Genomic DNA, 23,586 nt, shown 5'->3' on the forward strand with positions numbered 1-23,586 from the left:
TTTACATTGCGCTGGGCAGGGGTCTCCATTATCAGTTTTCAGGTCTGAGAATTACAGCACAGTAAATCTTTCAACACCTGCAAACTCATTAAAGCTTGGATGGTAAAAGGTTTGGGGATTTTGTGTGTGTGTTCACTTAATTTGATTTTTTGGAAGGCCATCCTCAGCAGTGATGGCAAATTTCCTCGATTCCTGCAGGATGGAGAGGGTCAGGAGTGGGAGGAGGGTGACGAGGAAAAGAAATTTCAAAAAGCTGAGAGGAATTTCCTCAAGAGAAGCAAAAGGCAGCTGGGTGTTTCATAAGCATGTGCCGAACGCTTTCAAGGAGCACATGAGAAAGGAAGGCAGGGAGGAAAAACAAGGTATCACAAATTTCATGGGAGGAAGCGGAGTTAACACAGAGACATATACCAAACAAAATGGTTTGCTCGTGGCCCTGCTTTTTGCAGCCTGCCTGTGCCACTCCTCTAAAGATACCCTACAGCTAAATGAAAAACCCTCCACTCATACTCACTCGACTTCCAAATTAAAAACATTTTACAGGTTAGTAAATCTCCAGCTGAGGTGATGTAGCAAAGAACAGCTGTGAAGTAATTTTGATAATGATGAGAATAATAAGCACATGGCAAGGTTCAGGGCTTTGCTGTTGCAGCTTCAGTGCTCCTGAATAGATAAAAGTGATTAAATACTCCTGATTATCCCTGACCAATATGTAATGGATTTACAGCCCTTTCAATTAGTCAGTATTTGCTTAGGACTCATTATTTTGTCTTTGGTTAAGTAATCAGCCCAGAGACTCATGTTCTGTCTAATTCCTCTGAGCCAAGTGGGTACAGGGCACCTGACCTTTGAAATGGCCATAGCTGGGAGGCAGGAATAACCACTACTCCAGCAGAGACACTGGCTATTCCAGCTAATCCTGACCCCACAGGCCAGATCAATGCACCTTAGTTTGCTACTAATGTCCTTACATCAAAATGATGGTTTAGAAATGTGAATCTATTGCTGCTGTCCCCCCCCTCTTTAGCCGTGCTGCTGGCGGAGCAGTTCGATAGTCCCTACCATAAATAAATCGGCTACCTTGTCCTGAAACCATTCCACTGTAACCAACATCAACCACCGTGGAAATGCATAAAAGTTTGGTAGAAGAAGAGGTAGTTAATAACAGTTAGCATTTTAAGCCTGATCAAGTGAGAAACAATTTTGCAGCGGAGAGGAAGAGGAGAAAAAAAAATGGGGGGGGAGGGGGGGGGGGAATCGATTGATAATTTTCCCAGTTGCCATTATTTCCCACGTGAAGTAAACTGCAGAGAGTGTTACTAGGGTGTTGGGTTTTTTTTCCTGTAGAATCATGTTTTGATGCCTAAAGTGAAGCTATAATAGTCAACAGAACACCAACACATAGAACCAGTTGCAAGCAGGAGGATAAAGACAGCCCGCGGAAAGCGTTGCTTTTTTTTCACATGCTCAGTCGCTCCCTCCCCACATGTGAACATGGGTAGCTTTTAGCATAATGGACTTCAAAAGAAGCTAAAACCACATTTATTCTCTCTGTTACACAGCTGAGGAATTGGGGAACCTGTAAGCTGTCTAGATTTACACCAAAAAAAAAAAGGAAAAAAAAGAAGTGACAATGACAAGTTTGCAAGCTGCTGCTTTGACTCCTCTAACATCCACAGTGTATGGCAGCACACACAGACTGGGTGCTCTCTCTTTCACCACATCCATATGAAGTTTGTGTAAACAGAGGCCAGCCATAAAGAGCCCAGAAGGGAGAGCTTTATCTCCACTGAAGGAAGCACCCTTCCCTCTTTGTTCTAAAGAACATCTTGAACAGTTCACAGCGAAAGGAGGTTACTTTATCTGCAGTTGTTTTTCCGTGCTACTCTCTCTAGGCACGGATGCGTGCATATACGTTGTTACAGGTTAGGACTAATGCCCTTCTGGGGCAAATTCCATATTCTGTCTGGTGTCAAGCCAGCACATATATGTAATTATTTAATATCCCCCCCCCCCCCCCCCAGATTTGCCATGATTCCAAGAGCCAAGAAAAAAAAATAAATATATATATATATAGACCAAAACAAAAAGCAACAATAATTGAGCTCTACTTAAGAGTGGGTTCAAAAATGATGGGGACAATTGATTTCTAATAATGATTAATAAACCTCATTAGGCACGTGAATAGAAATCTATTGTGGTTTGGGGCACCACTTACTGTGAGATGCTGGAAAAGCCACGCTCTCATGATATTTGTTGCTACTTTGGGGAAAATGCCTCTTTTCTTCTGACGCTTTTTGTCCTTGTCTGGGTCGTCGTCATCCCCTGTACCAGGTGAGGCTACGCTGTTGTCTAAACCATCTCCTACAACAAAAAAGGCAAACGGGGAGGAGGAGATATTTAGTGAACAGAATACAGAAGTCCAAAAGCATCCTTAATTGCCAAGACACCGCCACAGTTTTGTTTTGCTTTCACAGACGGGGCACGTATCATTTCTCACGATACAGGAGCTCTGGTACAAATAGGTAAAAAAAAAATTAGACCCCATGTCTCTCCAAATACTAATTTTGCATTTCACACATGCATATATCATTAATTCAATTATAATTGTGTGCTTGACACAGTGCAATAGCTCTTTGTCAATTACGGGATTCGACGTGGGGTAAAAAACCTGCCACGAGAAAACCCATTGACTGTAAATGCATCCCTACAACCATGCTGACTACGTACTCTAAGTAATCAAGTTCAATGTTCTGTAGTCTATATATTTGAGGCCCTCTGCAGAGGTGGCAGTAACCATGTCACCGTTCAGTGCACATAACATACTGTCAGATGAGTCCCTCCCCAGAACCATCAGCTCCCGCCGCACACAACATGCAGAGGCACAAACACGTACACCTAGTATGACCCTGCGTAGAGCATTTGCATGACAGCCAAACTTTTACATCTCTGCCTCAGTGATTATTAGCATTATAAAAAAAAAAAAAAAGAAAAAAAATAAAAGAATGGGGAAAAAAAAAAAAAAGATGCACATCAAGGTAGAGCTCTCACTTAATCAGAACTTTCCATCAACATCTTTCTCTTCTGTGCTTTTCCCTGGCATTAATTGTGCATTAGCAAAAATCATTTACTTTTAACAGTCATAGTTATTTTTTCTTGCCCTCCAGCAAAAATGCCTTGAAAGCCTGCCTGGAGGGCATCTAAATTATGTATCTGAAAAACTCTTCTGGCAAGGCATTGCAGGACCCCTACTTTCTTAAAATTCATACGAGCACGTCTTCCTGTTTTTGGGAAGGCATCAATCAAGAGCAGCAATATATGCCATATTCCTACATTAATATTTGAACTAATAACTTTAAAAAAGGGAAAGAAACAAGATCCGACTTGTGGCATAATCAAATGCAAAATAAATGAAGAATACTGGGACAGCACTGAGACTTTATAGATTGCTGTGTTTTCCTTACACATCATTAGCCCGGAGCCACACGAAAGAGGAAAACAGAGAAGTGGAGAGTTTATGCTCCCTGCTGGTGTTTAAGAAGCCGAGGTCCTGGAAGGACATCTGGGAATTGTGCTGAGACGGTGGTTTTTGTAATTTAAGAATAGACATTCATTAGCAGTAAATGCCATAAATCCCATGCTAAGTAAAAACCTTGTCCAAGAAAGCCTAAAACAATAAACTCTGTGCTCAATGTAGCCTGAGCTAGACGCTCCATAGCTTCCTGAGGAATGCTATAGATTCACGAGCTGATTCCTATAGCCTTGTCTAGCTCTGTAGTGCTACTAAACGAAATACGTTGCTGCTACACACAGTCCATTTGCTCCAAAACTTGCATTTCAGCTCCCATCTTCCTTCCCGTGCCAGATCGTCCTTCTTCCACTGCCTCCCCTCTGAAAAACCAACCCTTTTGGACCACGGAGACAGAAAAAAGCCACAGCAAAGAGCTGGCAGATTAATTTTATTGACATTTCCATTTTCACTGCAATGTGATACCCTCCATCACATGGAAGAGATGACCCTCACTATTTACAGACTGACAGGCCACTTCATTACAACCACCCTGCCCCAAGGCAGAGCAGCTCCTTTCCATCTGCCCAAACACCAGAGCAAGACCCTGAAGTCACTGCTTGCTTTCTCATGCTCTTTTTTTTCCCCCTTCTTTTTTTCCCCCCCACCCCCTTTTTTGTGTTTGTTTCTGTTAACCATAGAGAAGGGAGAGTCGAATCACAGCAAACTAATCGAAGAGCTTCTGGAAGCCCTGTACACTGTAACCAACTGTTCATTTTGCAAGATGCTGGTTATTTAGAAAGGACTCCTTTCCTTTGCCCCCTCCCCACCCCCCCACCCCCCCCATTTTCTACCCTGCCCCTCTCTCTCTCTCTCTCACACACACACACACACACACACACACTTTCCACTATGCCAAGGAACTGCTGCAAGGCAAATTCTCACAAACACTAATGGCTTCTGACTGCTCCTTGGCAACCCCAGCATTTTAACCTGGGTGGATATGCTCTCCAAAATACAGACACTGGAGCTATCTCATCAGCTGTTCATGTGACACAGATGGAGAGTGGCTATTAGGAGCCAGGCAATGGGCCTTGGGGATCTGAGGTGCTGTACTGTAGCCTCAGGCAATTCTGAAAAGCAGTACCCGGAGATGGGGTTTGGGGCTGCAGGGGGAGGAGAGTGGGGGAGGAAAGAAAAGGGAGGGGGTGGGTGGAAAAAATCCCTACTAAAAGTGCAAGTTTGAAGTCAGTCAGTCTGTTTGTCTATCTGTCGTGCAGATAAAGATATCTTTGTCTCTCTCTGTAAAAGCTGTGTGTCTGTGCACAGGATGCGTGGAGCTGGAAAACTTCCGCGCTGCGCCACCCTCTCGCGCCACAGAAGCACCAGCTCCCTGCTCCCTGTGCACAAATTCCTCTCTGCCTGCACAGACATAACTCTCCTGTTTGTGAGCGTGCTCAGCAGGAGTCACCAACATGCTAAAATCAATGTTTAGACCTTTTTGGGGAGGTTGTTAACATCCTGGGTTTAAAAAGCTTATAGCAGCCCACGGGGAGGAAAAATCCGGCTGAAGCTCCCACTGCCTTCCCACCTTAATCAGCGGTCTGAACACTAAGTTAGTGCTGCCATAATCTGTTCCACAAGCTCATGAAAGGACATTTAAATACTGCACCTCCATCTTACCTCAGATGAGGAACACAGAAAGATTTGTTGCTCCTAGTAAACTAAGGCCCAATCCTGTTAAGCTGTATTGTCATCCCCTTACCAGGACTACAACTGCTCACATTATTGGATCCTGTTTCTAGTGGTAAGAAATAATAGAGTAGCCCACAAGTGACTTTTCCAAGAAGGAATGATTCACTTCTTGGATGTGGAGAGCCTGATCCTAGTTTGCTGCATCCAAATAAACACGAGTAACCTCAAATGCAGAAAAAGAAACTATCAAAAGTTACATAAAATAGACACAAAAGTTACTCTGTGACAGACTGGATTAACTATATTTATAACTGCTATATGAGGCAATCCAAATTTAAATCATTTAAGACATCATTACAAGTGATTCTGCTTCTGTGAACTGTGCATATCCTGATTTGGATGGTAATTTTTAAGAAGGGTAGAGTCAGGTTCTAGCTTGTATGGAAATTGCAATTACATAAGCACAGCTATCCCAATTTTCTAGTGGAAAAAATGAAGTCTAGATCTTGGCTCACTGACTGTCTTTCACACAGCAGCAAAAAAAACCCACCCAAAACCCAAACAAACAAAAAAACAAGGGTGATTTTCTCTTGCTTTACACACTGTTCACTCATCTGTTCTTGTGCAAAGAGCACAAGTGATTGCAAAATCCTATCAGTGTTCTAGGAAAGTGGAGAATTGTCAAGAGGATGCGTCAGTGAGCGGGCAGGATTTGGGCCAGCTGTACTACCCAGATTGTTTCAGATGATATCAATGCAATGCCACAGTCTCAATAACCCCTATAAAAAGATGGAGTTTAAGTGAAACTTTGCACAATGACCCACACAAGGTTCCCCAAAGGCCTCCTCTTCTAGGGGAAGGCTTTGAGAAGAAGGCTGAAGATGCAAGTCTTCTTTACACAGTAGGAAGTGGAGCTTCCACACCATTCCTGTGCACAGACTCTTAGCATGGGCTGAGAGTGGAATGGAATGAGATGGAATGAGATGGAATGGAATGGAATGGAATGGAATGGAATGGAATGGAATGGAATGGAATGGAATGGAATAGAATAGAATAGAATAGAATAGAATAGAATAGAATAGAATAGAATAGAATAGAATAGAATAGAATAGAATAGAATAGAATTAACCAGGATGGAAAAGACCTTTGAGATCACCCAGTCCAACCTATCACCCAACACCATCTAATCAACTAAACCATGGCACTGAATGCCTCATCTTCTTAAAGACTTCCAGTGATGGTGACTCCAACACCTCCCTGGGCAGCACATTCCAATGGCCAATCCCTCTTGCTGGGAAGAATTTCTTCCTAACATCCAGCCTAAACATCCCCTGGTGCAGGCTGAGACTGTGTCTTCTTGTTCTGGTGCTGGTTGCCTGGGAGAGAGACATTTTGCATTGAAAGTGAAGGAGACTACCTCTCATTTGAACCATACCAAATAAGTAGTCAGAGCAGGTTTTCCTTTGCACCCTGATTTCAAACTTCACTTGCTGCAAGGTGATATTGTTGGACAGGTTAGCTTGCTGACCCCCATGTTCATACAGCCAAGAACTGACTCTTCAGGAAACAAGAGTCCAATCCTACAGGAGGCCTGTCCAATCCTATTCTATCAATTCATTTCTCTTTGACAGGCCTCCACACTACCAGGAGTAACTCAACCCTATCCTTGTTTGTGTTCCTCACAGAGTAAAGACCCAGCAAGAGATGAAGCAAGTGCTGCTTAGAAGCTGCTCATCAAGTCATTGCACCATCTGTGAGCAGGATGAATAATAAATTCTCAGTCTATGCAAAACGATAACTGAATTGGATAACCCAGTCAGGCCACAGCACAAAGCCCTAAACCAGCCCAGATTCAAACTCCAGAAACAGTTTCTATCACCATCAAAAGAAGCTAAGCAGTAAGAAAAGTGATCTCTGGAAAAATAAAACATTTCAGGACGCAGTGTCTGAGCTTCTTTCACCGTCAGTGGTCCCTTACAGCTTTATGGTTTGTCATGATAAAGGAAAAGGGAGAGAAGCTCAGGGTTATCCACACTGAGAGGAGGACAAGACACTTCACCATTTTTCTAAAAACAGTGCAAGCAATATGAAAACCAAGCTGCAGGATTCTGGAAAGGGAAGCCGCAGTGCACTGCGCTGATTCGAAGTTAAGTACTCCTCAATCTTTCAGTCCACTGTTTTAATGAGGCAGAATATGTAGCTATAAATGCAGAAACAAAGAGGAGAGTCTGCATGCAGCTTATATTCACAAATTGCAATCATTTGTTTGTACTTATGATGTATCCATCTGGACACATAAGTATTGTAAACCATCATTAATAAGGATGTTCAACTTAGTAATACGATCCACATCACCCCCAGAGAGAAATCTTTAAAAATCTGGTTAATTGCCACTGCCAAAAAGCTGGAGAGAGAAGTGTTTGGATAAATTTTGAAGATAAGACAGCCTGTGCTGTAGGCAGGACTAATAGAGAGGGAAGGTCAGCTCCAGAATCAAAGACCCTTCAGGAGAACTCCTTAACTCCTTTCTACCCTGTTATCATCATCAGGCTTTTTTAGCCTTACAGCTTCAGCAGATCACAGCCCTTTGAAGAGAGTACTGACTGCGGGGGGGGAGTTTCTCCTCCTCTTAATGATCACTGTTTGTGGAAGTTGACTTAATCTTCTCACACTGTAGAAGCAGTACCTATGTACTGCATCTGACTGCCCAGGGCAGCTAAGTCAGGATAGGTTATAGGTGTCACACCTGGGGCTCTGAAAACCACAAACAGTTGAAGTGGGCATTCCAGCTTAGAGCTGTGCCATCAGCAGCAGAGTTCTGCCAGGCTTTGCTCGACTGCAGGAAATAAGCCACCAGAAACTCCTTTAGGATTGGCATAGGCATGCCTAGGTTGCTCTGCATGCTCAGCCACCACTGGCTTGGCACAGGCATCCTAGCTTGACCTGCATGCTCAGCCATCACTTTCCTCAGCCTCGAATGGGGTGTCCTCAAGTGAGCTGCTGTGATCAGCCCCTTGTATTCCATCTTTGAAACACCAGACACATGTTTCACGATGCTGTGTCATATGCTGGAGAGAAAGGTTGGACACTGGTGCACTAGAAGGAACAGGAAGACTTCAGAAAAAGGTCACTACCATCTTTCCTGCTGCAGAAGATGTCATTCTTTTGCCCTTCTAGTAGCAGGCAAGCGATGAAGAGCTGACCTTCTCTCCATTGTTCTTTTGGAATATCTTTTGCTTTCCAGAATATAACCCAGCAATTCCACTGGGCAGATACAGTAAAGATGACATGTACAAATGTCACACCATCTAGGCCTTAATAACTGTTGTAAATTCAACCAGGAGGAAGAGGAAGAGGACTTAAGCCACTACCAGACCTCACCTACAAAGCTTATTCTACCCTAATCACATTGTCACATAGTTTGTCAGTCAGGAGCAAGTCCCTGTTGCCATCTGGCAATGTGCTCTAAAGGCTTAAAGAGTTGCATGGTATCTAAAGTGTATTAATAACAAGATGCAAAATGAAAACTCTTCTTTTTCTTTTTGAACTTCTGGATAGCCACCTTTCTACAATCACTCATTTCTCTTATTTTCAACAAGACATTTACAAATGGTTTATTATTTACTTGAAGGTAGGAAAGACATTCCAGCTATGTTATTGTTAGAGCCATGCATGGTATAAACCCAGTGATTCAGATCTCTCAACAGTTATTTGCAGAACTGTAACGTTTCACATTTCTCTTCTATTATTTTCCTACCCAAAAAGAAGAAGGAAAAAAACCCCAAAAGACCAACCCACAAACCTGGCTTTTCTATGCCCTTAACTGTCTGTGTTTCAAACCCATGTTTACTTGTGAAGCGAATCAATAGCTCTTTGAGCTTGCATTCAAAAGCCAACCACGTTATTTTGCTAGATTTTAAAGACAGAGCTAATAAACACCAGTTTACATTTTCAGCTCTTTTATACAGCCAGGAGGTTTGTGATTTGTTCATTACAACCCAACATTTTTTCACATCAGGTGAAAAACAAAACAAAACAAAACAAAACAAAACAAAAAACGACCACGACCAAAAAAAACCAAAGAAAAAACAACCCCCAAAACCACCAAACCAAACCAAAACAAAAACTGCTCCGACGCAGACAAGGGGAACTGTAAAGCAACCTGCTAATTACTGATCTCTCTTACGTTCCTGCTGTGCTAAACTGTCTGGACATGTTGAAGTGAAATTTTTCTGCGATTTTCAAGTGACTAGTTCATGGCCCACTGCCGTGGAGTGCAGGAGAAGGGATGAAATGCTTTAGTTTACATGCAACATTTACTAACTGTGTGGGTTTTCCGACATTAAAGAGGGGACAGTGACCCATGCCACCTTTTTCACACTCAAAAGAGCACTGAAAAAACAGTCTTCATAGGCTTACCTCAGGCTTCCCTGGCCCTTAACACCCTCCCCCCAGGGTAGGAGCAGAAAGAGAAAAAAGAAGGGATTTTATGCTCCTTTCTCTTCAACTTTTCAGGCGGTATAAGCAGCATTTAGCAAATTCAGCCTCCAAATGGCTCCAAATGCTCTGAGCTGCAGGGGCTCATCCTTTGTTAGCCTCCCTCTATTTACACAGGATTTACGAAGGCTCTCCACTGAAGAGACCACATGTTTCTGACAGAAAGCACTTCCATTCACACTGCATCAGGCAACAGGATTGTAACCACTGCAGCTTCACGCTGACCTGAGATTAGGGATTTCAGCAACATTGAGATGGTAACAATCTGCTAACTAACGAAAATTATCCATGGAGAACTCCGCTGCTTATTCCAGTTAAAACTACCGTGGCCAGATAGATTAGGTTACTTAAAAGGGACGATTAAGAACTAGCTACTGTCAAGAATATGCATGTCCACTCGCGAATAAAATACACACGGAGAAAAATATCATCGGGGGGGAAAAAATAAAGAAGAAGAAGAAGAAGAAGAAGAAGGGGGGTGGGGGGGGAAAGCAGCAGCAAAACAAAACAAAAAAATCAGACTACAGCTTGGATTAAAACAATTTTACCCACTGGCTGAGGACATAAAGTGTAAAAACAGACAGATGGACACATATGTAAATGTGGCTGCATTTGTTTCTCTAGAGCTGACAAGTTAGTAGTAACAGTATAGTTTAATAATTTATTTTCCATGGTATTTTCACACTGGCTAACTGGGCAGCGGCAACAGCCGTGAGGAACTTCAGGAGCAGAATAACTCCTTCAATCTAATTACTGCTGGGGCAAACAAACTCCACTAAGCAACCTGGCCTGGCTCTACCTACAAGGACTGGGTCCTGGAACCTGATACCAGCATGGGGATTTTAAAAATTTATCTTTTTTAACTTTTCTTCCTTATTTCCCTTTAGTTTTCAAGCTCAGTTTGGCCAGTCAGGATTTCTGCACTGAGATCTAGTGTTTGTGTCAGGGTGTTTCAGAATGGATTGCACACGAGCACAAAAACCTTGCTGGTCGGAACTTGTGGGTTTGGGGTTTTTGTTTTGCTTTGTGCTGGGTTTGCTTTATTTTATGTTATTTTATTTTCTTCTTTTATTTTATGCTATTTTATTTTGGTTTATTTTGTTATTTTATAGTATGTTCTTTTATTTTATGTTATTTTGCTTTGTTTTATTTTATTTTATGTTATTGTCTTTTCTTTTCTTTTACTTTCCTTTATTATATTTTAGTTTATTTCATTTTATTTTATGACCAATAGTCCTTCACAGGGCAAAAGAAAATTAGTTAGGAACCCAGGGCCAGGAAGGACCACACAGACCCAGATTTTTAGGAGGTTTATGTTGATATTTTAATCCACCAACTTGTTTTGCTTGCGTAGCAAAGGATGGAAAGATTTATTTCCGTGGCAGTAACTCATACGTGCATCTGATAAGCAGGTAACAAAGTACAGGGTATATGCTAAAGTTCTCCATAGTATATCATAATAAAGCTCTTCTGGGCACTCAATGATTCATTTTTAGTGATCTCTCAAATGCCCTTAGCCACAGTTAACACTCAGATTTTATTAAGGAAGAAAGCAGGGACAAATGTCCACTTAAGTCCCAGCTCTCAAATTCAACTCTGCTTGCACTGCAGTACCTAAAGCTAAAGCTTTTTTAATGTTCTATTCACCTCCCCTGTGTGGCATTTCTGCTAACACAGAGTTCACAATCTTTCAGTCCCAAACACAGAAGGCTGCTATCTTCAAGTCATCCAAGGAATGTGCCAGATACTATCATCTCCCCTGCAATACAAAGAACCAGAAAGAGGCAGAGACCAAAAGGAGACCGTACCGATCAGGTTACTAAAGTCCAGAAAGTCTTTCCCAGAATGCTAAATGTTAATCTTTGAACCAGCAAATGTTATAATTAAGATCCTTGTAGTTGGGAGGAAATGCTAGCTTGAGAAGTCAAAGGTACAGCCATTTGAAGTTGTGCTTCTGTGCACGTTTGTCCTAATCTTGCACCCCTCATGCTGGCACAACCGCCATCGAGCACTTTGTTCTATTCAAGCAAAATTATCATTAATGTCAGTGGCAGTTTTTGCCTGAATAAGGAGTGCAAGGCCAGATCCTTGTCTTGTTTGCGCAGAACTGCAAGGGCTGCACAATTCCACAGGAGAGATACTCATTAAAACTTGGTAGTTGATGCTGATTTATGATGCTCTTCTCTTTAAAAGTGAAACTTGCTTTGTGCCTCAACCAGGAAAATGTTGAATGCACTTGTTTCTACATGGCTTTAACTTCAATTCCCACCCCCTACCCCCTTTGCTACCTCAGCAAAAAGCTGGGAATTTTATTCCCAGGCTTTGGCACCTAGGCTGAAGGGAAGTGTTATTAAATTAGGCTTAAGTATTTTGTCTGCTTCGATAATTACAATTACTTTGCAGTCAGGATGTAAATAGCTACGATGCTGCTGAAGTTTTCCCATCCTCCTAAGCACTGTCACACACAACATCCTTGTGCTGCAGTCTAAATTGAGTTCTCTCTAAACCACTCTAATTTTTGTAAATTTTTTTATGTATATAATTTTAGAGAAATATTTTTAGCATTCTGGTAGTAATTCTGTTAAGAATACCAGCTGCAGACTTTGGCTACAGTTGCAACAACAATAAAAAGTCATTAAAGGAATCAGGAGACAAAGAAACTCTTTTGTTGTTGTTGTTGTTGTTGGTTTTGTTGGGATTTTTTTCCCTTAAGCACATCTTTAGGAGACTATTTTCTTTACTTTTTCAGTTCTCTATCCCTGTTGAAGTAAATGGGGTAGTGCCTTTAGTTTCATGGGGTGGTGACTTTAGGTTCCTCAACCCAAGTCAATATCCAAAAATAACACCCAAAAATATACAACCAAGAATATATACAAAGTTAATCTATAAAAGAAGTACTTCAAGGGCTATTTCTTATTTCCTATGCTGTTATTGTTGTGATTAGAATAGTATCAACCGTGGGCCAAAGAGCCAAGCTCAATTAAAATCCTACCTGCAATTGGAGTTAAATAATGAAGTTCAATGGTAACTCATCAATATTTAAACTTTAACATTTTGCAGTTGTTTATCTATAGCAGAATGTGGAGATCTTAAAGGAGATGATGGCTAACATCCAGTACTACTCTTCTTCTTCATTAAATCATTAATGGAGTTTCTTAAAGAATAAAATAGGCTTGGTTTTTTTTTTTCCCTCTTGAAGGAAAATAGGCATTAGAGCATTTTAATTTTCCTTACAGCTCTTTCCACTCTTCTGAAGTGTGAGATATTTTAATGCCTTGCACTTCCTCTCCTTGTTCATGAGACAACGTCCCTTACAATGATGCCTACTGACAGAGCAAGGGTCCATGTCCTGCCCAGTCTGCTCAGGGTTATTTAGCTATCAAAAATGCACTGAAATATTGGATACCAGCACACATTTGTAGAATTGCTTTAATCTTTTAAATAAATAAATAAATAAAGTTAGGACTAGAAATGTAACAGACATTTATCCCTGAGAGATACCAACTCTCCTTGTTCATGAGACAACGTCCCTTACAATGATGCCTACTGACAGAGCAAGGGTCCATGTCCTGCCCACTCTGCTCAGGGCTATTTAGCTATCAAAAATGCACTGAAATATTGGATATCAGCACACATTTGTAGAATTGTTTTAATCTTTAAAATAAATAAATAAATAAAGTTAGGACTAGAAATGTAACAGACATTTATTCCTGAGAGATACCAACTTCAAAGCTTCAGCTATTAAAAAAGGACATTTGTTAGGCCACAAGTCCAAGATGCACAGTAGTCCGTGTGAAGATGCATTAAAACCAAAAACATGGCAGAATGCTCATTGAAAAGATAAAAATAAATGAAGAAAAGATGGATGTCTTCAGTGGAAAAGTGTCAAAATGGATCACAAAACCCTATCCAGGTGATAATGTGGACACAAATGTGTGCGTACATAAAATGCAAACAAGAGCACCTCCTCGCTATGCATTCACAAACACCTGGGCAGCATCAGGAATGATGCTTGCTGTGAATGCATAGTCCAGGGGGGGGAAAAAAGAAAAAAGAATTTAAAAAAAAAATAAATTACAAAACAACTCCAAACTTGGCAAATCTTACATACCATACGAGCTCCAACACCTATGCACAGTAGGGTGGATTAACCCGCTGGGTGCTGCAGACATATATATGCACCTCCTCCTAAAGTGTTCATTTGGCTGGCAGTCTGGAAAATGCCAGAATGTGAAGGGTTACGTGGGAACACTGACAGTCTGCTCTTGCAGGTTTAACTTAAAGCCTGGACTTTCAATATAGTGTGATAGGTATCTGGAAGCATAACCAATACTGTTCAGAAGTGGTAAGCTATTCAGTGCTCGCTCCAGCTGGTGCATCACAGAATCACTAAGGCTGGAAAAGACCTTTAAGATCATTGAATCTGACTGTAACCCAACTGCCAGGAGCACTAAACCATGTCCTGAAGCACCACATCTATAACTTGCTGAACACCTCCAGACATGGCGACTCCGCCACCTTCCTGGGCAGTCTCTTCCAACCCCCTCACCACTCTCTCAGTGAAGAAATTCTTCCTAATGTCCAACCTAAACCTCCCCTGGCACAACTCCAACCCATTCCTCTCATCCTATTGCTGGTTATTTGGGAGAAGAGACCAACCCCAGCCTCACACCAAACTCCTTTCAAGTAAAGAGCAAAAAGGTCTCCCCTCAGCCTTCTCTTCTCCAGACTAACCACTCCCAGCTCTCTCAGTCATTCCTTGTATGACATCCTCCAAATCCCTCACCAGACTCTTTGCTCTTCTCTGGACACCCTCCAGCACCTCAATGTCGTTCCTGTCCTGTGGTGCCCAGAACTGAACCCAGCACTCAAGTTGTGATCTCACCAGGGCCAGGTACAGGGGCACCATCACTGCCCTACTCCTGCTGGTTTTGATGCAGTCCAGGATGCCGTTGGCCTTCTTGGCCACCTGGGCACATTGCTGGTTCATGTTCAGCTGGCTGGCTGCTTTGGACCTGCTCATATTTACTTGTGGGGTAACATTTTTCAGGAGTCTTTCCCTCCAAAATGCCCTGGAATGTTTAGTATCTCAAGATCAGTAGACAGATGATAAGAGCAAGCACTTAAAAGCCGAAGCCCCTGGTTGGTTTCTGAGAATCTGTCTTCAACCACGAGGGAAGACACAGTTCAGAATATTCCAGTGCTTCAGACTGGAAGAAGCAGCAAGCATACTGATGTGAATTCTGGTCAGAAAACTTCAACTGGTTGACAAAACCCAAAGAGATCTTTGCAACATCTTTGCTGACAAGCAACATATACTCTCCCATCACATAGTTTCACTGAATTGTTTCAAGGTACTATGATTTTTTTTTTAAGAAACAGAAAAGAGAGAAAGAAGTCCAGGCCACAGCCTTCTCCTCTCTCTGCACCCAAAGTGCTTTGGACCTGCTTTCAGTGATCAAAAGAACTGACAAAGCAACACGATGTCATAGAAACACGGGGCCAAAGCTTTTGACTGAAGTTGTCTTGAATTGGATTTAGAAAATTAGGAAGCACAAAAATAGCAAAGCCACAGGGTACTGACTTGTTATGACACTGTCTGCTTAAAAGATCACAGCACAAAACTGAAAAGCACAGACCTCCACTCCCATTTGTGATGCTTTGCTTTTCTGGTCCTAAGCCCACAATTCCACTCCAAATCTTTTGCTGCAGCAGAAAATGTTGCAAAAACCAATTATGCAGTGCCTACAAAACCTTCCTAGGTTGCTTTGTGTCCCTGAGCTCTTCCTAGGGACCTTACAAGCTGAACTCCAGAGAACTTCCATTGCCCTGCTCCTCTCTTCAGAGCTCCTATGTGTGGGAACCCCACATGAAAAACCTGGCAGGTTAGGAGACTTCTCTTCATTCAGATGGGTAAAAGTGAGTTTCCCCCTGGACAGGCTGTTCACCTAGCCCATTAGAGAACTGACATGGATGCCATAAGATCAAATCTAAGCCCCACCAATCAAGTAGCAGTCTGAGCTCAATGTGCTGATGCAGCAAATTTCCAGGTCTTGATCACACTAGTCAGGGGAGTCATTCTTCTCAGTGATAAAGGCACTGAATGCACTCTTGAGGAGATAAAATATTAAGAACTGGCTGACTTTGCACCATTTGAGTGAGGTATTCACTGCTGACCCAGAACAACAGAATTGTCACCAGCAAGGAATCACCATAGGCATGGTCATCTCCAACTCCTGACTGCAAGGCTGTGCATGGGAATCATTTCTCAGCTGGTGAGGGGCATCAATCTGGAAACTACAGTGTCTAAATGTATAATGCATTAGAAGAAACTTCATCTTTCTCCTTCTCCCCTCTTTCTCTGTCTCCCCTCTTTCTCCTTCTCCTTTCTTTCTCCTTCTCCTCCCCTCTTTCTCCTTCTCCCCTTTCCCTTAAAAACTGTGTGAAATTATGTCAATGAGGGGATTCAGCAGTCCAAAAAATAAAGAGAAGCAGCTAGGATTGTAGCAATTAAGATTTGCCTTAAAGACATTAGCCTGCATTTACAATTTTCTAGTTACTTTTACCTGTGTTTGACTCTCTCAGCTTCTAAAACTTACCAAAGATTTATGCAACAAGTAAGAAGTGAGATGCTCCCAGTGCTGGAACATTATCTAATAGAGATGCTTAGAGTGCTGGAATATTATCTAACACAAGATATTCTGTTGGTTTTTTCTCTTGTTTGCTCAGAATGTGACCTTGAGCAAACTTTAGAGATAAGGTATTCCAAAGTGCTCAAGCGAGCAAGGAACACAGCTTAAAGTGAGAACTCTTTCAAAAGTAATCATAGAATTGTTAGGGTTAGAAGGGACCTCAAGGATCATTCAGTTCCAGCCCCCATGCTGTGGGCACAATACTAATTGGGATAATTGTATAATAATGCACAATATTCTTTCTGATAATACATGGTGGCTCCCAGATAAGTGAATATTGTATTGGTTCTCAAGACAAACATGTCAGTGTAGTCCTGTGCTCATTGGAGCCTTATGGTTTTTTCCAAGTCTGAGTATGATAATCATTTTTTACTAATTTTTCTTCATCTGTAAATAAAAAGAGCATCCTTTCTTCACTTCCTGATACGCTCTGTTCAAAGGCAGGGTCTCAGCAATCAGCACCTGTGATCAGAAAGATGCACAAGCACATCTGCCATCTTTGCTCCTCCAGCTACACAGCAGTGTTTCCATTGGTGTTACCAGAGGCAGAAGCAAGCCTTAGTGCTGCAACTGCAGCAAAGAGACCACAGAGGGTTTTGTATCTGTGGCTGACCAAAATCATGCAGTATGAACCACCCCAAACCACACGGTCATCCAGTCTTTGTCCATCTCCAGTTGCTGTGATGGATGTGGGATTTTTGCTCTTAGAGACCAAGAGAAAAATTCAGATTTGGCATTTCCCATTTCTACCTCCAGTGTGCTCAATGACAACAGACTCTCTGAACCTCATTCTTCACCTGACACATGCTGTGTTTCCATCAGCAAGCCAACTTTCCCAGGGAGAATCATAGAAGCATAGAAACAACCAGGTTGCAAAAGACCTCAGAGATCATCAAGTCCAACCTATTACCTAATACCTAACACCTCCTGACAACTAAACCATGGCTTCAAGTGCCACATCCAAGACTTTTTTGAACACCTCCAGGGGTGGTGACTCCACCTCCCTGGGCAGCACATTCCAATGGCCAATCTCTCTTTCTGTGAAGAACTTTCTCCTCATCACCAGCCTAAACTTCCCCTGGTGCAGCTTGAGACTGTGTCCTCTTGTTCTGGTGCTGGTTGCCTGGGAGAAGAGACCAGGTAGGCAGGTGGGAGTTGGTCTCTTCTCCCAAGAAGCCAACACCAGAACAAGAGGACACAGTCTCAAACTGTGCAGGGAGAAGTTTAGGCTCAAGGTGAGGAGAAAGTTCTTCCCAGAAAGAGAGATTGGTCATTGGAATGTGCTGCCCAGGGAGGTGGTGGAGTTCCCATCCCTGCAGGTGTACAAAAAATGATTGGATGTGGCACTTGAAGCCATGGTTTAGTCGTCAGGAGGTGTTAGGTATTAGGTAATAAGTTAGAATGGATGATCTCTGAGGTCTTTTGCAACCTGCTTGATTCTATGATTCAATGATTCTATTTCTTCCTACCATCCAGCCTAATGCAAGCCTGGGCCCTGGCCACTGATGGTTCACAGATTGTACATCTTCAGCAGCACCACCACTCATCTGTTACTGTGGAATCAGTTGACAATACTCCTGGTTGTATCAAAAAACTCCCCAAAAAACCATCCCACCAAACTAATTGGTCCCTGAGGATAGTTAGGTGCTTGGGAAGTCTTTTTAATAAAACAATGATAATAATAATAACAAAACTTCTCCCCTAGTGATTTGCCAGCCCCCCGTATCGCCTAGCCAGCACATTGGGACTTCTAAATTACATACCATAATTGCCATCAAATATCTGTCCCATCAGTGAATATCTTTATTAGCATCAAAATCACTCACAACTAGTGTTCCTCAATGTTATTAAACAGAACTTGTTCTAGGTGTTGCCTTACTAATTAGTCAGGATGAGCCCGAGGAAGAAAATCTGGGTCATGTTAAATTAATTGGAATGAGCATGAAAATTAGCAGAGCAAACTGCATCAATTTTCTATAGAGAGCCTTTCTTCATGTTGAGAATAAAAATGGATATTATGAGGCATTAACCAAACTGCCTTCTGTGACTGCCAAGAGGTGTGTTACAGTAGCCCAAAAATATCATGCTCACAGATTTTCAGAAGTTAATGAGACATTTCCAGGAATGGTAAATACATGGTATTAAAATGGGTGTGCCTCTTATGGGAAAATGCCAAGTCATTTCATGTTTATTCAGGCATAACAAGCTCCTCAAAATGAGCATAATTTAAGAGGTGAATAGTGCAAAGAGGGCTAACATTCAACTAATTTTCCCTTCAGAAAGAAAAGATTAAATTGAACAAAAAAATGAATTAAGAGGTTTACAAATCAACAAGTCAACCATCAGATTGCAGCCTCTGCTCAGTATATTCTCATCAGCCCCTGCCATGAAGTTTTCAAGAAATGTCCCGAAGGCAGGGAACAAAGCGAGCAGAACTGATTACAGCCGCACTCACCGCCTTGCTGTCTAAACTCTGTTTGGCTTCCTAATGAGCTCACTAAAAACCTAATTCATCTCCCATAACCCTTCTCAGCCCTCCTTGAAATTCACCATTATGGAAATTACAGATGAAACATTTACAGGCTGTGTTCAAATTACTGCTTCTTCAACAGGCAGGTCCCTGACCCTCACAATGAGCACAATAGAGGTATGTCCGGCATGAAACCACTCGAGCCTCAGCCTATAGAATAAAGAGGCTCAGGAAGGTTAAGACTTTTTCTCATGGTGACAATGATTTCCGCATTAATGCTTTCAGCCCCCATGAATATGGGAATTTTGTGGGTTTGACAGTATATCAAATACAAATTGTGATTCAGAAAGGGGAGAAATGAGTTGTACTGATGACAAATAGCTGAAATAGGCTAATGTGAATTCCCAGCCTGTTCATGAGGAAACTCCCTCAGTTCCTCATTACATGAAGTCAAAATGATCCTCACGGCACCTAGCCTGTAACTGGAAGATTACTGAATTGATGGATCCTTAGTTTAAAATGCAGCTGTTTTATTCTGCTTTAGTAATTAATTCTTTTTCCAATACCATATTGATTAAGCGTAGACCCTGATAAAGTTCAAACTGAGAAGAATCTCTAGTGGCTTCCTTACTTGCTCCAGAGACTCAGTGAAAACTTCCTACAATTCCACCTGCCTCCTCAGAGTGCTGATCCAATGAACAGAACAGGGTTGTAGGGGTTTTTTTTCCCCTCATAAATTAGTTAGGCCATGTGGAGCTGTATTAGCTGATCGTTGCTTTTGTCTCTACTTGCTGACTTGCTTTTCACTTTTGCTGTCCTTTGTGCTGTCACACACAAAGTCGGAGTGCAGCTGCCACGCTGAACCCAAACCAAGGTAAAGAACAATTTGTACAAACTACTTTTTTGTTTGTTTGTTGGTTTGGTTTGTTTTCCTCCCCCCACTTTATACAGCTGCAACTCCCCAAGCAGCACTGCACTCAATAAGGCCTCCTGGGATCCAACTAGCAGAGAAACCTGTGCTGAAGCATGCAGTCGTTCCACGCCACTGAAAGGTGTTGCAGGGGGGAGTAACCTGTTTTGTACAAGACTGCTCCACCTTTTGGGATAGAATATTTGCTGCTTTGAGGTTTGGGTTGTTTGCTGGGTGGGGTTATTTTCAGCAGCCAAAGATCCTCGCACTGATTCTTGCTTTAAGAAAAACCCAATCAAACAACTACAACAGCAGAAAAAAACCCACACCATCAAACAAGCAGCAAGCCCAAAGCACACACCTCAAACACTACAGCTACGTTACAGAAGAAATCACCACTTCACCTCTAACAAGTGGGATGTGGGTCACAGAATCACAGAAATGTTCAGGTTGGATAAGACCCTCAGGATCAACAAGTCCAACCCAGAACCCTACTCTACAAGGTTTGATGCAAACCACATCCCCAAGCACCATATCCAAACCACCTTTAAACACATCCAGTGTTGGGGACTCAGCCACCTCCCTGGGCAGCACATTCCAATGCCTGACCACTCTTTCCCTGAAAAAAATGTTTCCTGATGTCCAGTCTAAACCTACCCAGTCTGTGGTGACAGGTTGGACTCGATGATCTTTGAGGTCTCTTCCAACCTTAGTGATACTGTGATATTGTGATACAGCTTGAGGCCATTCCCTCTTTTCTATCACTAATTACCTGCGAGAAGAGACCAGCACCAACCTCTCTACAACATCCTTTCATGTAGTTGTAGAGAGCAATGAGGTCTCCCCTCAGCCTCCTCTTTTCCAAACTAACCATCCCCAGCTCTTTCTTGGGTCCTTCTTGACTAACAGGCTGAGTGCTGCAAACACAGCAGCATATTACCAGAAGCAGGAATCACCAACATGATGCTGCTTTTCAGAGCCATCTGTACCTGGAAATCCAGGCTTCTGAATTAAAAGCAGCATGATAACAGAAAGTTTCTCAGACTGCAGCCAGTACATTGAACTTTCTTTTCTGTGTGTGAAAACATTCCCAGTATTGTATTATTACTATTTCTCCCCCAGGCCTTCTCCACCTCCTACCCTGTCCCACCACCTGGAAAACAAACAGGTGATGCCTCCGTGTCTTCACACCATGATTTACAACTTGAACCTTTGTGTCTGAAGGGTAGCTGTGTATGCTGGTTTCCACAACTGCAGTTAACAAGTGATCCACGGAAGTGTAGGATCTGAGGGAGTGGCAGGTACATCAGATGACTTGTTAGTTAATAAGACTACTTAAAAAGCTAAAGGTCTCATTCTAATTTCATACTATTTGAGGTCCCTGACTGGGATGTGTCCAGAGAAGGGCCACAAGGGTGATCAGAGGGCTGGAGCACCTCTCCTATGAGGACAGGCTGAGAGAGTTGGGGCTGTTTAGTTTGGAGAAGAGAAGGCTCCGAGGAGACCTTATTGTGTCCTTCCAGTAACTGAAGGGGGCTACAAGGAAGCTGGGGAGGGACTTCATAGGGTGTAAAGTAGTGATAGGACTGGGGGGAATGGATCCAAGCTAAAGGTGGGGAGATTTAGTTCTTCCCCATGAGGGTGCTGAGACACTGGCACAGGTTTCCCAGGGAGGTGGTGCAAGCCTCGTCCTTGGATTTATTCAAGGCCAGGCTGGATGTGGCTGTGAGCAACCTGCTGTAGTGTGAGGTGTCCCTGCCCACAGCAGGGGGGCTGGAATTGCATGATCCTTGAGATCCCTTCTGACCCTGACACTTCTGTGATTCTATGACTTAATCTCTGCGCTCCCACCAAGGTGGAAGCAAGTTGGTTTTCAGTATTTCTTCAGGAGGTTCTGCTTGATTTTGGCTCCTCCGGTTTGTATTTGAAGAGCTACATAACCAGGAAGGTGCAAATATGGTGATGGGCAGCCTCTGTGCATGGTGGGCCAGGACAGATAACAGCATTCCCCACCTTCAGAGCATTCTTCCTTAGGGCTAAAGGTCACCCTTCACAGCTGTCTCCAGCAGACACTCAGTTTGTTGAGAGGTTGCATCATGCAACTCACGCAGTCACAGCTAACAATGCGCTGCTCTCATCCAGATACATAAACACCATGCACTTCTAAATAATTTCCTTGTTAAGGACAACTTGTTTTTCCCTCCTCCAGTTTTGTCCAGTTATAAAATAGTAAGGAACACAATCAATAACAAAACCAACTCCCCACACAACCAAAAAAACCAACACCTAAAAAACCACACCAAAAACCCCCAAACCCTCTACAACCCAAAATGATTCAACTTTCCTTCTAGACTCACAGTTGAAGTGTTCTATTTTCCTCTACCATCAGGCCATTCAGCACAAGATGCTGTTTCTGGCTTTTTAGGAAGAAGAGAAATTAAAACACCATATCCCAGAATCACAGAAACATTCAGGTTGGAAAAGAGCCTCAGGATCACCAAGTCCAACCCAGAACCCTACTCAACAAGGGTCATCCCTAAACCAGAGCCCCAAGCACCACATCCAAACCACCTTGAAACACATCCAGGCTTGGGGAGTCCACCACCTCCTTGGGCAGCACATTCCAATCCCTGACCACTCCTGATGGGAAAAAGTTTTCCTGATGTCCAGTCTAAATACACCCAGTCATAGCTTGAGGCCATTCCCTCTTGTTCTATCACTGATTACCTGTGAGAAGAGACCAGCAGCAGCCTCTACAGCCTCCTTTCAGGTAGTTGTAGACAGCAATGAGGTCTCCCCTCAGCCTTCTCTTTTCCAAACTAACCATCCCTAGCTCCTTCAGTTGCTCTTCACCAGATTTCTTCTCCAGGCCCTTCCCAGCTTCCTTGCCCTCCTCTGCCCTGGCTCCAGCGCCTCCACATCTCTCTTGTCTTGAGGTGCCCAAAACTGGACACAATACTCCAGGTGTGGCCTCACCAGAGCTGAGTGTAAGCCTAACAGCATGCCTGAGTACATGCATGCAGTAATGCACATAATCTTAAGGCACAAATAGTGCACGTTTGGTGAAATGGAAAACAGTAAAGTTGTTTGACAGAAAAGTTATGCAGCCAGGAGAATTCAGTGAGGAAAAATCCACTCAGCTTTATACAGTCCTATTCTGATTTCTTCCATTTAAAAGTGACAAATAAACATGCACCCTCTGTGGATAAGTGCAGAAAGGAAAAATATCTGTGTGTGTGTGTGTGTGTTCACATCTTTGTCACCAAGTCATATTTGTCTGGTGCAGAAAGTTTTGTTTCATCAGAAGCACTTTGAAAACAAAAGATCCTAGTAGCTCAGATTTTCAAGTTCCAGTGCCTCCAGATGAATATATAACAAAGCTTACTTCTTGGTTGAGGACAGTTACTCCAAAGCAGCTTGGAGGCTGTTACACATTGTATAAAAGAAGTAATTTCATTCTAGAATGGATTCAAACAAGCTTATCAGGATGCTTATCTATTTATAAATAATATAACAGTAAAGTAAGAAAGACATGGCTGGAATGTTACACACGGGGAAGAAATGTTTAGAGATATGCCACATTACTCAACCTAATCCCAAGCAATAGTCTCTTAAAGGCACAGGGAGTTTCTAGAAGAATCAAGCATTACATGTTGCAAAAAGCTCCATACCCTTAGAGACTAAGCAGAGATCTGCCTGCAAGATGGAATCCTCCCAAATGCAGAACGTTTGCCTCCCCAAGCATCCCTTCCCCTCCTCACTCCTTTAGTTATGGAAGGAAATAATAATAATAATAATAATAATAATAATAATA

At 42.5% G+C, this 23,586-nt stretch overlaps 1 protein-coding gene across 6 annotated transcripts in view; it reads right to left on the bottom strand.

The window, feature by feature from the left end:
* Positions 1–23,586, bottom strand: part of MEIS2 (Meis homeobox 2) — a 221,039-nt gene that overhangs the window by 159,772 nt on the left and 37,681 nt on the right. For all 6 annotated transcript variants that reach the window (XM_054162121.1, XM_054162120.1, XM_054162118.1 and 3 more), the window contains exon 8: positions 2,219–2,364. In XM_054162121.1, the coding sequence (XP_054018096.1) occupies positions 2,219–2,364 (146 nt within the window). The remainder of the gene's footprint in view (positions 1–2,218; positions 2,365–23,586) is intronic.

The sequence above is a fragment of the Dryobates pubescens genome, chromosome 5 (genome assembly GCF_014839835.1).
Source record: "Dryobates pubescens isolate bDryPub1 chromosome 5, bDryPub1.pri, whole genome shotgun sequence".
Taxonomy (NCBI): domain Eukaryota; kingdom Metazoa; phylum Chordata; class Aves; order Piciformes; family Picidae; genus Dryobates; species Dryobates pubescens.